The sequence below is a fragment of the Taudactylus pleione genome, unplaced genomic scaffold (genome assembly GCF_031769625.1).
Source record: "Taudactylus pleione unplaced genomic scaffold, aTauple2 ptg000672l, whole genome shotgun sequence".
In the NCBI taxonomy this organism is placed as follows: domain Eukaryota; kingdom Metazoa; phylum Chordata; class Amphibia; order Anura; family Myobatrachidae; genus Taudactylus; species Taudactylus pleione.
In genome coordinates this window covers 313028-326868 of record NW_028285074.1, presented here as the reverse complement: position 1 = coordinate 326868, position 13841 = coordinate 313028, and the positions used below count along the sequence as shown (strand labels likewise).

At 49.2% G+C, this 13841-nt stretch overlaps 1 protein-coding gene across 4 annotated transcripts in view; it reads right to left on the bottom strand.

Annotated features, from left to right (window-relative positions):
• Window positions 1–13841, bottom strand: part of LOC148478169 (circularly permutated Ras protein 1-like) — a 152439-nt gene that overhangs the window by 27250 nt on the left and 111348 nt on the right. For all 4 annotated transcript variants that reach the window (XM_088455841.1, XM_088455840.1, XM_088455843.1 and 1 more), the window contains one exon: window positions 12668–12808. In XM_088455841.1, coding sequence (XP_088311967.1) covers window positions 12668–12808 — 141 coding nt within the window. The remainder of the gene's footprint in view (window positions 1–12667; window positions 12809–13841) is intronic.

The window sequence follows — 13841 nt, the reverse complement described above, 5'->3', positions numbered from 1 at the left end:
ATGACATAATCAAAATATAACGCGTCATGGCATAGTCAGAATATAACGCATCATGGCAGAGTCAGAATATAATGCGTCATGGCATAGTCAGAATATAACGCGTCATGGCAGAGTCAGAATATAACGCGTCATGGCAGAGTCAGAATATAACGCGTCATGGCAGAGTCAGAATATAACGCGTCATGGCATAGTGGGAATACAACGCATCATGACATAATCAAAATATAACGCATCATGGCAGAGTCAGAATATAACGCGTCATGGCAGAGTCAGAATATAACGCGTCATGGCATAGTGGGAATACAACGCATCATGACATAATCAAAATATAACGCGTCATGGCAGAGTCAGAATATAACGCGTCATGGCAGAGTCAGAATATAAAGCGTCATGGCATAAACTGAATATAAAGCGTCATGTCAGAGTCAGAATATAAAGCGTCATGGCATAGTGGGAATACAACGTATCATGACATAATCAAAATATAACGCGTCATGGCAGTGTCAGAATATAACGCGTCATGGCAGAGTCAGAATATAAAGCGTCATGGCAGAGTCAGAATATAATGCGTCATGGCAGAGTCAGAATATAACGCGTCATGGCATAATCAGAATATAAAGCGTCATGGCAGAGTCAGAGTATAAAGAGTCATGGTATAGTGGGAATACAACGCATCATGACATAATCAAAATATAACGCATCATGGCAGAGTCAGAATATAACGCGTCATGGCAGAGTCAGAATATAACACGTCATGGCAGAGTCAGAATATGACGCGTCATGGCAGAGTCAGAATATGACGCGTCATGGCATAATCAGAATATAAAGCGTCATCGCATAGTCAGAATATAATGCATCATGGCATAGTGGGAATACAACGCATCATGACATAATCAAAATATAACGCGTCATGGCAGAGTCAGAATATAACGCGTCATGGCAGAGTCACAATATAACGCGTCATGGCATAGTGGGAATACAACGCATCATGACATAATCAAAATATAACGCGTCATGGCAGAGTCAGAATATAACGCGTCATGGCAGAGTCACAATTTAAAGCGTCATGGCATAATCTGAATATAAAGCGTCATGGCAGACTCAGAATATAAAGCGTCATGGCATAGTGGGAATACAACGTATCATGACATAATCAAAATATAAAGCGTCATGGCAGAGTCAGAATATAACGCGTCATGGCAGAGTCAGAATATAAAGCGTCATGGCAGAGTCAGAATATAAAGCTTCATGGCAGAGTCAGAATATAAAGCGTCATGGCAGAGTCAGAATATGACGCACCATGACAGAGTCAGAATATAACGCGTCATGGCATAATCAGAATATAAAGCGTCATGGCATAGTCAGAATATAATGCATCATGGCATAGTGGGAATACAACGCATCATGACATAATCAAAATATAACGCGTCATGGCATAGTCAGAATATAATGCATCATGGCAGAGTCAGAATATAACGCGTCATGGCAGAGTCAGAATATAACGCGTCATGGCATAGTGGGAATACAACGCATCATGACATAATCAAAATATAACGCATCATGGCAGAGTCAGAATATAACGCGTCATGGCAGAGTCAGAATATAAAGCGTCATGGCATAATCTGAATATAAAGCGTCATGGCAGTCTCAGAATATAAAGCGTCATGGCATAGTGGGAATACAACGTATCATGGCATAATCAAAATATAAAGCGTCATGGCAGAGTCAGAATATAACGCGTCATGGCAGAGTCAGAATATAAAGCGTCATGGCAGAGTCAGAATATAAAGCGTCATGGCAGAGTCAGAATATAAAGCGTCATGGCAGTCTCAGAATATAACGCGTCATGGCATAGTGGGAATACAACGCATCATGACATAATCAAAATATAACGCATCATGGCAGAGTCAGAATATAACGCGTCATGGCAGAGTCAGAATATAAAGAGTCATGGCATAATCTGAATATAAAGCGTCATGGCAGTCTCAGAATATAAAGCGTCATGGCATAGTGGGAATACAACGTATCATGGCATAATCAAAATATAAAGCGTCATGGCAGAGTCAGAATATAACGCGTCATGGCAGAGTCAGAATATAAAGCGTCATGGCAGAGTCAGAATATAAAGCGTCATGGCAGAGTCAGAATATAATGCGTCATGGCAGAGGCAGAATATAACGCGTCATGGCATAATCAGAATATAAAGCGTCATGATATAGTGGGAATACAACGCATCATGACATAATCAAAATATAACGCGTCATGGCAGAGTCAGAATATAACGCGTCATGGCAGAGTCAGAATATAACGCGTCATGGCAGAGTCAGAATATAATGCGTCATGGCAGAGTCAGAATATGACGCACCATGACAGAGTCAGAATATAACGCGTCATGGCATAGTCAGAATATAAAGCGTCATGGCATAGTCAGAATATAATGCATCATGGCAGAGTCAGAATATAATGCATCATGGCAGAGTCAGAATATAATGCGTCATGGCATAGTCAGAATATAACGCATCATGGCATAATCGGCATATAACGCATCATGGCATAGTCAGAATATAATGCGTCATGGCATAGTCAGAATAACAGGAGATATGGTAAGAACTTACCTTTGTTATCTCTGTTTCTACGAAGTCCATAGGGTCCACAGGGTTGACCTTGGGGTTATAGCTGGAACAGGATCCATGGGCACCACACAGTTAAGCTTTTAGCTCCCAGGATGCACTTGGGTCCTCCTCTATACCCCGCCCCCGAGCCACAGGCACCTCAGTTGGTAAGCAGCCTAGGCCGGAGGAGAATATGGAACAGAGAGAAGGAAGACTGGAACACACAAGAAACCATACTCACAGCAATAGGAGACGGAAAACCGGTGACCAGCCACACAGCCCATTTGAAGCCAGGTGCGTCAGGGCGGGCGCCCTGTGGACCCTATGGACTTCGTAGAAACAGAGATAACAAAGGTAAGTTCTTACCATATCTCCTGTTTTCTACTTCAGGGTCCATAGGGGGTCCACAGGGTTGACCTTGGGGATGTCCCAAAGCAGTTCAACTAAGGGCGGGGACGCTCCTGTGCTGAAAGGAGCACCCGGCGCCCAAAGGAAGCATCCTGAGAGGCGAAGGTGTCAAACGCATAGAACCTCAAAAACGTTTGAATAGAAGACCAAGTGGCCGCCTTACACAGCTGAACAGCAGAAGCGCCACTTCTAGCAGCCCAAGAGGGACCCACAGAACGGGTGGAATGAGCCGTAACAGAGGCTGGCACAGGTAAACCCTCTTGTGCATAAGCCTCACAAATAACGGAACGAAGCCAACGGGCTAACGTTTGTTTGTTGGCAGGCCAACCCCTCTTGTGAAAACCAAAGAGGATAAACAAGGAATCAGACTTCCTAACCGAAGCCGTCCGGTCTACATAAATTCTAAGCGCCCGGACCACATCTAAGGAAGTCTCACCAGCTGAAAGATCAGGGGACTGAAAAGCTGGCACAACAAGTTCCTGATTAATGTGGAACTTCGAGACCACTTTGGGCAAAAACTCAGGACGAGTGCGGAGCACCGCTCTGTCCTGGTGAAAAATCAGGAAAGGAGGGCGACAGGAAAGCGCCCCCAATTCAGACACCCTCCTGGCCGAAGCAATTGCCAGGAGAAAAACCGTCTTAAATGTCAGCCACTTGAGCTCCACCGCCTCAAGAGGCTCAAACGGAGGACCCTGCAGGACCCGTAGCACCACCGCCAAGTCCCAAGGAGCCACAGGAGGCACAAAGGGAGGCTGGATCCTGAGAACACCCTGGAAAAAGGTGTGAACGTCTGGTAGTATTGCAATCCGCCGTTGAAACCACACGGACAAGGCGGACACATGAACCTTCAGAGATGCAAGGCGTAAGCCGAGATCCAATCCTGACTGAAGAAATTCCAAGATCCTGGAAACTCTGAACACCTGAGGATCATAATGTCTGGACTCACACCACTGAAAGTAAGTGTGCCACACTCTGTGATAAATCCGTGCTGAAGCAGGCTTGCGTGCCCTGAGCATGGTACCAATAACCGAACTGGAGAAGCCCCGAGACCTCAAGACGGCTGTCTCAAGAGCCACGCCGTCAAAGACAGCCGACCCAGATCCGGGTAAAGGCAGGGCCCCTGAGACAACAGGTCCCGACGCTGAGGAAGAAGGTACGGAGCGTCGATGGAGAGGCTCCTGAGATCGGAGTACCAAGGACGTCTGGGCCACGCCGGAGCTACCAGCATGAGCATGCCGCCGTCCTGCTTGAATTTCCGCAGAACCCGAGGAAGCAGGGATAGCGGAGGAAACAGATACGCCATGTGAAACGTCCATTTCACCGGCCGCGCGTCCACCAGACTTGCGCCTGCGTCTCTTGTCCTTGACCCGTAAACGGGCAACTTGTGATTGTGACGGGAGGCCATCAAGTCCAGCTCCGGCAGTCCCCACCTGTCCACGAGTAGCTGAAACACCTCTGGGTGAAGCGACCATTCCCCGGGGTGCACGTCGTGACGGCTGAGGAAGTCCGCCTCCCAATTGAGGACTCCGGGGATGAAGACCGCTGAGATCGCCGGAATGTGACCCTCCGCCCAAGTCAGGATACGAGACACCTCCGACATCGCTGCCTGACTGCGAGTTCCGCCTTGGTGGTTGATATACGCCACCGTGGTGGCGTTGTCGGACTGCACCTGTACCGCCCTTCCGTGAAGAGCGGGGCCGGACGACTGCAGGGCCCTGTATACTGCCCGCAGTTCCAGGATGTTGATGGGGAGAAGTGCTTCTTCCGCTGACCAACGACCCTGAAGCGACAAAGAGCCGGTCACTGCCCCCCAACCCCGGAGACTGGCATCCGTCGTGAGCAGGACCCAGTCCGGGATCCAAAATGGGCGCCCCTCGACCAGATGAGCTGTCTGAAGCCACCAAGCCAAAGATAGCCGAACGTCCGGAGACAACACCAGCACCTGAGAGCGGATCCGGTGAGGTAACCCGTTCCATTCTGATAGAATCAGCCCCTGCAGGGGCCGGGAATGGAACTGGGCAAATTCCACCATGTCGAATGTCGACACCATGGACCCCAGAACTCTCATAGCCGAATGGACCGACAGGCGGCAACGGCTCAGGCAACTGCGTATCCGCAGCTGTAGGGAGGCGACATTCTCCGGAGTCAGGAAGATCCTTTGCTGACGCGAATCCAGCAGGGCTCCCAAATGAACCATCCGCTGTGATGGAATCAGGGAGGACTTTTTCCAATTTATCAACCACCCGTGTGCTTGCAGGCAAGCGATCGTCAGGTGGAGATGTTGAAGCAGTACCTCCGGGGAGCTCGCCAGCAACAGGAGGTCGTCCAGGTACGGCAGCAGCCGTACATTCTGGTTCCGAAGATGTGCGGCCATGACCGCCATAATCTTCGTGAACACCCTCGGTGCCGTGGAGAGACCAAAGGGTAGCGCCCGGAACTGATAGTGGTGTTGAAGGATAGCGAACCTCAGATACCGCTGGTGTGAAGATGCTATCGGAACATGGAGGTAGGCGTCCTGGATGTCCAGGGACACCATGTAATCCCCCGGTTCCATCGCCAGAATGATGGAACGTAACGTTTCCATCCTGAACTTGGGAACTCTGAGGAATTTGTTCAGAGACTTCAAGTTGAGGATAGGGCGATGAGAACCATTGGGTTTCTGCACCAGAAACAGAGACGAATAATACCCCGTCCCTCGTTGTGATAGAGGAACGGGAACAATGACCCCTGCTTTCAGCAAGGACTCTATAGCCTCCTGAACCTGTAACGCCTTGGTCTTGTCCTGAGAAGGACTTGTGCAGAAAAACTGGTGGGGTGGTCTGTGCCGAAAAGACAGGGCGTACCCCTGGGAGACCACTTCTCGAACCCAGGCATCCGTGGTGGTATTGTGCCAGCACTGGGCAAATAGAAGAAGTCGGCCTCCCACTCTGAGGTCCCCCAGAGGGAGGCCCGTCCCATCAGGCCGCAGGTTTATCTTCCTGCTTGGAAGAAGGGCGCCGAGCACTCCAGGCTTGCTTCTTGGGTTTAGAGGCAGTCTTACTCGCAGACTGTCTCGGGAAGGACTGACCTTTCGCCTTACCCTGAACCCGAAAGGAACGAAAAGCCGAACTCCGAACCTTAGCAGGCAGTGCCGCCGAAGGGAGGAAGGCCGACTTGGATTTAGCCAGGGTGTCCACTATTTTGTCCAAGTCCGGACCAAATAGTAATTCCCCATTGAAAGGTAAGGCCTCCAGACCCTTCTTTGAATCAGAGTCCGCTCTCCAGGACCGCAACCACAAGGATCGGCGGCCAGACACCGCTGCAGCCGATACCCGCGAGGTCAGCAGACTAGCATCTAAAGAAGCTTCACCAATGTAAGAAGCAGCGTCCCTCATTTGTCCCAACAACGCCCGCTGGACATCCGGAGCGTCGTCTGGGAAGGTATCTTCCAATGCATTGGCCCACCCCTCAATGGCCTTGGCCACCCAGGAGATGGCCATGGACGGTCGGGCCACCGCCCCGGAGAGGGAGTAAATAGACTTTAAGCAAGTCTCAACTTTCCTGTCCGTGGGATCCTTCAGCGAGGATATCGACGGTAATGGTAAGGTGGCGCCCCGAGTTAAACGGGTGACATGGGAATCCACCGCCGGTGGAGTTTCCCATTTTTTACAATGTGCCTCAGGGAAGGGGTAATTAGAAGCCAACCGCTTCTGAGGAAGGAATCTCTTACTGGGCGCCTGCCAAGCTACCGCCATATGATCCGTCAACTGATCCGACAGGGGAAACACCGCAGAAGCCACCTTAGTTTTTTTGAAACTAGGAAACTTCGACTTAGGAACCGGTACCTCATCCTCTATAAGAAGAATAGCTCGCACCGCCCTAACTAGTGCTCGCACATTAATGGACGACTTGGTATCCATTTCCTGGACCGAGGCGTGCGAGTCAGTGTCATCAGGGACCTCCCCATCATCTGAGGAACCCTCTGAGTCCGATACCTGAGCAGCCCGTGTCATGAGTGGGCGTTTTGAAATCCTAGAAGGCATGTCAGTCTGCCACATTGACTGAAAAACCGAGGAAGCGGCCGCCAAATTTTGCACGGAGTTGGAGAGCACATCCACCCATGGTGGAGGAGTCGCCATAGGGGCCTGAAAAGGTACCACAGGCTGCTGCGGCACAGGGGAAGCCTGTATATACATAGGCAACCCCGCATAGGGACCTACTGATTGAGACCCAGGAGGACTCCGCAATAACTGCGGGACACCCGGGGAATGGGGGATGGTCGGCTGGGGCACCGCCCTAGTAGGGAGAGCAGTCGGGACCGACAGACGGTCCGCAATAGACACCAGCACTTGAGAAAACATCGCCCACGGTGGTTCCTGCGCCAGAGAAGGTCTGGATGGGCCAGGAGCCACCTGGCATCGACTACACAGGCCATCCTGTGACAAATCCTCCCTATCTACTCCTGCAGAACAGCGTCCGCAGGAGGCCAACACCGGAGCCACTGAGCGCTCAACCTCCTCGTCTGACATGACAGAATATATTATATATCTGGCACCAGGGTAGAAGTAAAACGCACTCACCGGTGTGCTGAACAACAGCCCACAATATGGCACTGAGTAGCACACAACTGTATGTGACGGACCTCACAAATACGTGATCTATATAAGTGAGGTCAGTAGAAACGCCCCTCCCCCACACACCTGTAGGGCTTGTAGGAGAAGTAAAGGGATAGGTATAAGCTGACAGTGAGTAGAAAATAAGCACAGACGGCAGCACTAGCAAAAGTCACATACCATGCAGGAAGTATACTCACTGCACCTTTACACTACAATCAACCTGCCCAGATTCAGTGTCTGGGAGGGCTATAGTGCTGTGTACGCTGTCCTTAACCAGGGGAGAGGTACACAGGGGGACCGGTCCGCGTGCTCCCTGAGATCTGCGCTGCCACTGGGAAAATGGCCGCTGGAGACCTCAGAGGAGGAGTGGCCGTGTAACTGCAGCTCAGCGACGCCAGACTGCGTGCTGAAAGGCGCGCTGAGCTGAGGGGAGGAGCCGCTGACAGGGAAGGCTTCCTCCCCTGGCTGGCCATAACCCCAGGGATGCTGGCTTCCCGCTTGCCCCTTTATCCCTGGTGGTCTAGTGGTCCCACGGGTTATGGGGGGGGCCCGCCGCCACTGCCAGCAGCCTCCGGTCTGTCCCCAGGACCGGAGGCTAAAGGACTGCATTTAAGGCATTCCGCGCGCCGCCGCTAGCCAGCGACGCGCGGCTTACCTGAATCCCCGGCGACTCCGGCAGCAGTCCTGGGAGGTAGACAGAGTCCGGCTAGTACGGACTCTGCCCTCCCGCCGCGATCCCCAGATCAGTACTGGCGTCGCGGCGCCAGTCGGGGATCAGAGCGGCAGCGTGGGCGTCTGTACAGACAGCCCTTCGCTGCCGTCTGTAGTAAAAAGATTAAAATAAATAAAATCTAACTTAAAATAAAAAAGCTTCTGGGGGCTGCTCCTGCAGCCCCCCTGCGCGGTGACCGACTCCGGGCCGGGCACCAGCTTACACTGAGGTGCCTGTGGCTCGGGGGCGGGGTATAGAGGAGGACCCAAGTGCATCCTGGGAGCTAAAAGCTTAACTGTGTGGTGCCCATGGATCCTGTTCCAGCTATAACCCCAAGGTCAACCCTGTGGACCCCCTATGGACCCTGAAGTAGAAATAATGCTTCATGGCAGAGTCAGAATATATTTCGTCATGGCAGAGTCAGAATATAAAGCATCATGGCATAGTCAGAATATAACGCGTCATGGCATAATCAAAATATAGCGCGTCATGGCATAATCGGCATATAACGCGTCATGGCATAGTCAGAATATAACGCATCATGGCATAATCGGCATATAATGTGTCATGGCATAGTCAGAATATAACGCGTCAGAGGCCAGAAGAAATTACTCCTATATAGTCTATAACAAGTCGATGGTGAGGGTCTGCGCACGCGCAGCGCTCGCATTGCGCGTGCGCAAGCCCCGGAGCGAGTGTCAAGTTCACTCGCTCCGGGGCTCGCTACAAATGGGGCGGCTGTCAATGTTGATCGACAGCTTGCCCCGTTTTGTAGGCGGGGTGGGGGGGGTGGCCGGACAAACGGAGGCGTTCCTGAAGGAACGCCGGCCGTTTGTAGGCGGCCCTACTGACATCACCAGTGATGTCAGTAGGGAGCTTCCTGCTCTGTTCGAGCAGGAAGCTACCTGGGGCTTGCGGTAGACGAGACCCTACCCCAAGGGTCTCGTCGCAAGCCCTGATGGTTGCGATGGGCTCGACCATCACGACCATCATCTGGTCACTCGCTAAAGCTGTGGGTGGTAAGGTAACACTATAGCTTAGCGAGCGGCCAGGAGGCCGCCTTTCAAAGCAAAAGCGGCCGCCCTCATTCAGAGCGAGCGCTCGCTTTTTGCGAGCGGCTCTGAATGAGGGCCATAGACCCTGCAATTATATTTTGCAGAAAGCTCTGGGTAACTTTGACCGCTCTTATAAATGACACATCCAAACAAGGCCCAGCGCCAGAGACTGGGATGTAGCGAGAGCCTTGTGGTTTGTCGCTATAATGAATAACTAAAGCCACATGTGACCTGTCTGTTGAAAACACCGGAGATCATGTAGAGTTGGACACAAGTACAAGTTTTAAGTGCAAAATGCGCTTTTCATTACGAGGGTATAAGTCTGCTTACAGACCTAGATGTACCCGTCTGGTTCTTGTGCCTCTCTATGCTATGGGAGGTGTAACGGGAGAGGGAGTGGCGGGTTTGTATAGCTCCAGTATAGTAAGGGTGTGTTTAGGAAATGTACGTACCATGTAGGGGTAGAAGCAGCCGCATTTAGGTCTCTTAGGAGACGTACCTGTAGTGGCTGCATCCCCCTAGTGGAGGGTAATGATGGTGACAAATAAATAAGAAGCACATACAGTATAAGTGTCACACCCTGAGAAAAGGCTGGTAATGGCAAAATCAGGGGCCATAAAGCATGGGGCACACCAAAAATACCATTGCCAGGACTAGGCAATGCCAGCCAGGGCTAGCGGGTCTATAACAAAGACACCCACAACAAGGGGGGCTTATTGGCACAGTGCCAGACAGCCCAGGTCTGTATTCCTGCTTGTAGGAATCGGACCGGCAAAAAAAAAAAAAAGTGTAGACCACTCGAGATAAAGCAGCCCCTGCAATAGGGCAACTCCCCAGGGACTGGAGTAGTGGAGGGTGGATTAATAACAAAAATGTCAGTGACGGTAACCTTTTTATATGTCGCACTACTAAGGCAAGTGCCAGCATACCCATTATTGCCAAAGCATGCAGGCAGATGTACAACCACAAGTGCCAGCATGCCCTGATATCCAGGGCCGTATGGGGGCCCTATAGTGCAACTTGCAAAAATTCATAAAACCAAAACCCCACATCGAGTTACAATGCATTTTATGTGAAATCCATCTCCGACAGACAATCCCCATTCACCCATTTATTGGTCACCCAATTTCTTGGGTCCGGGGGCTTCTCCGCTTCACTAGACGTTTATGGGTTAAAATAAAAGCCCCTTGACAAATAACGCATGATTTGCTCCTTAAGGATTTGTGATGTGAATGAGCTAGAAACATAGAAACATAGAATTTGACGGCAGATAAGAACCGCTTGGCCCATCTAGTTTGCCCATTTTTAAACATATTATTACCTCAACCCTTATTGATCCTTACTTCTTCTGAAGGATATCCTTATGTCTATCCCATGCATGTTTAAATTGCTCTACTGTCTTAGCCTCTACCACCTCTGATGGGAGGCTATTCCACTTGTCCACTACCCTTTCTGTGATGTCATTTTTCCTCAGATTTCCCCTGAACCTACCACCCTCCAGTTTTAGAACATGTCCTCTTGTTCTAATACTTCTCTTTCTTTGAAGAATGTCTCCTTCCTTGTTAAAACCCTTTATATATTTGAACATTTCTATCATGTCCCCCCTATCCCTTCTCTGGGGGGGTGTCACCTCTATTAATGCAGTAGGGATTTCCCAAGGTCTGTGGTCACACAAGTCATACGATGCTAGCGTTTCATATGCATATCTAACCATTAACGTAACCTGCACTACGAGTAGATCAAACTATATTAGCGTAACTTACGGAAAACTGTCATTAAACGGAATATGTACAGCGTCTTAATATACCGGCGGTTCTGCAAATTGCACAAGTTTCGTATTTTTAATGGACGCAATTTCCACCTATGTTTTTGGCGTAAATTGCCTCCAAACCTACACGAGTTCCACTGTGCCTACTGGTGACCTGGTCTATTCATTAGCTGCATCTAGTCGTTAGCATACTGGTCCTGGGGAGGGGTCTCTCCACTCCCCCTCCCAGCATTACCCCGGCCGCTACATTTCCTGGTCAATACTAACCTCGCCGCAACTCTCTGTCCCCAACAATAGAACACATTGGCAGGGAAGGGGACTCTGTACCGGATGTGTAACGCTGGACATATATATTGATTTGGTCATCTCATAGAATTGTTTCTTTCTGAATATTTGGTTTTCTTAAATTTGTTTCACGTTTTAAATGATTGGAAACGTTATCACATTGCTAACCAAATTCTTGAGAAATTTCCGCAGTCGTGTTGGACAATGTTAGTTTTGTATAGTTTATATGGTTTGTATGGTTTGTATGGTTTGTATGGTTTATAATTGGATGCAGTTGTAAAATAACATTTCTGTAGGCACCGAATGTGTCTGACAGATCACCCCCTGAAAAACTGTCAATTTAATATTCAATTCCATAACAGCATAAAAAACTGGTTTTATATATTGAGAGAACCCAAGGCCTAAATTGTTTTACAATAAGCAGCAAAATTTTGGGTGGCAAATTCCGCATGGGGTTTAAATGTATAAGGGACGTAGCCCCTTACAGTCATCATGGACCCTAGGTTACTCCCCTAAATGCCATATTGTAATCCATCAGTAAACAATTCACGTCCAGCAGCTTCCCGCCCGCCGCCTGTTGGAAGGACCCGAATCCTGCTGCTCCCCCCCTCTTCCCGCCTGTTGGGGGGACCCGCATCCTGCAGAGGCACCAGGCTTGTAAGCACCTTACCATCAATCCCCAAATGCTCATTTGCTTTTAATAGTGAATCTTATTTTGATGACATGTGAGTGGTAAATGATGGGCCTGATTCTGATTCGGAGGCAACTGCAAACGCGGACAAATCTCGCCGATACCTGCATTCTGCACATGCGCAGTACAAAGAAATTTGCATCCCCTGCGCCATATATATGCACATGGAGGCAGAATAAAAGTGCTTGACCCATCTGTTGAGGGATCTCTCCTTGCCTGAAATGTCCCATTACCGCGCGGACGCATAGAAAACATCTGTCTTGTTGGGGTGTCATGGGCGTTTATACCAGCTTCCATGTTTGCAGGGAACAGACAGAGGAGGGGCTCCTGTGTCAGACAGATCCTTTGTACCTAGCTTGGGGTGGTGCACGTCAATACGGCTGCAGACGGGAAAACAGTGGCCCAGCCATCCGAATGAAGACGGGCGGATAATCGGCATAGACAGGTGGATACTTGTATTAGCATAAGGCTGCCAAACAGAACAGCACAGTGGCCGCACAGCATCAGCGATGAAATGAACCCGGCAGGTTCTCATACTTACATCACTTGGTCTACCAGTTCTTTCAGCTCTAGAGCCACTTTCCTGGCTTCATTCACATGTCCTTCCATAGCGAGGCGGGCGCTGAACTGAACACTGTGGTTCTGCAGGACAATCAGGTTAATGGACTCGAGAGCAGCAGTTCTAGTGCAGGAGGAGGATATGAAATCGGAGCAATGAAAAAGCAAAAATGAATAACATGCAAAAAGTGCTGGCAAAGTCTGGTAAGTATCCAGAACAAAACTGTTTTTACCATATACCAGAGGTTCTCAAACTCCGCCATCGGAGTCCAGGTTTTAAGGGTAGCCATGCTTGAGCACAGGTGACTTAATTAATAACTCAGTCAATTTGATTTAACTAATCTGGACTCAAGCCTTAAAACCTGGACTGCACTGGTGGAGCTTGGGAAACTCTGCCCTACAAGGCTAAAAACTAGGCGCATTCATCCACGCTAGGTTCCCTTGCAAGTTTCAGTCTCTTCTACAGTGAAAACATTTAAAAAGGGGGTTAGAGAAGTTATTGCCAGGAAACAAACCCCATAAACTGTAAATAATTTAGAATTTTTAATGTTCAATCATTGATGCAAAACCTTATAACCCGACCAGCCAGCAACAAATAAATACATAAAACTAAATAAAATAAACTCAAAGACATTATTGTACTACACATTGCTACCCCAGGCAGGTGTCTGTCTAGGTCTGTATGGAAAATACAGCTCTATCTAGAACTATGAAATTTAACATTTCCCATTTTGATGGTGATTTTTGTGCATCTGGTTTTAACATCTATTATAGTGATGACTAAAATTTTCAGGGGTACCTCTGCCATAGGTATACCTCTATAGAGTCATTTACCATTCAGTAATCAGTCTATATGATAAATGATACATACTACTGGACTCTGTCGAAGCCGGATGGTTGGCTGAGTCCTAAATTGTAAAAATAATATCTGCACGACGCCATCTTGCGGCGCCTACACGATACCTCCGTGTACGGTGCTATATTATGATTATTAGCGTCGTGCGTCTGCCACTTCCCTACATTAAAAGTCCTCACAATACAATACGTACATTTATTAATACACATATATGAACAACCCCGCAAAGCACGTACCATGGTGTACTCCACAAACACGTAGACGCACAACACATACTAGCGTCTTTACTTAATATCCCCAC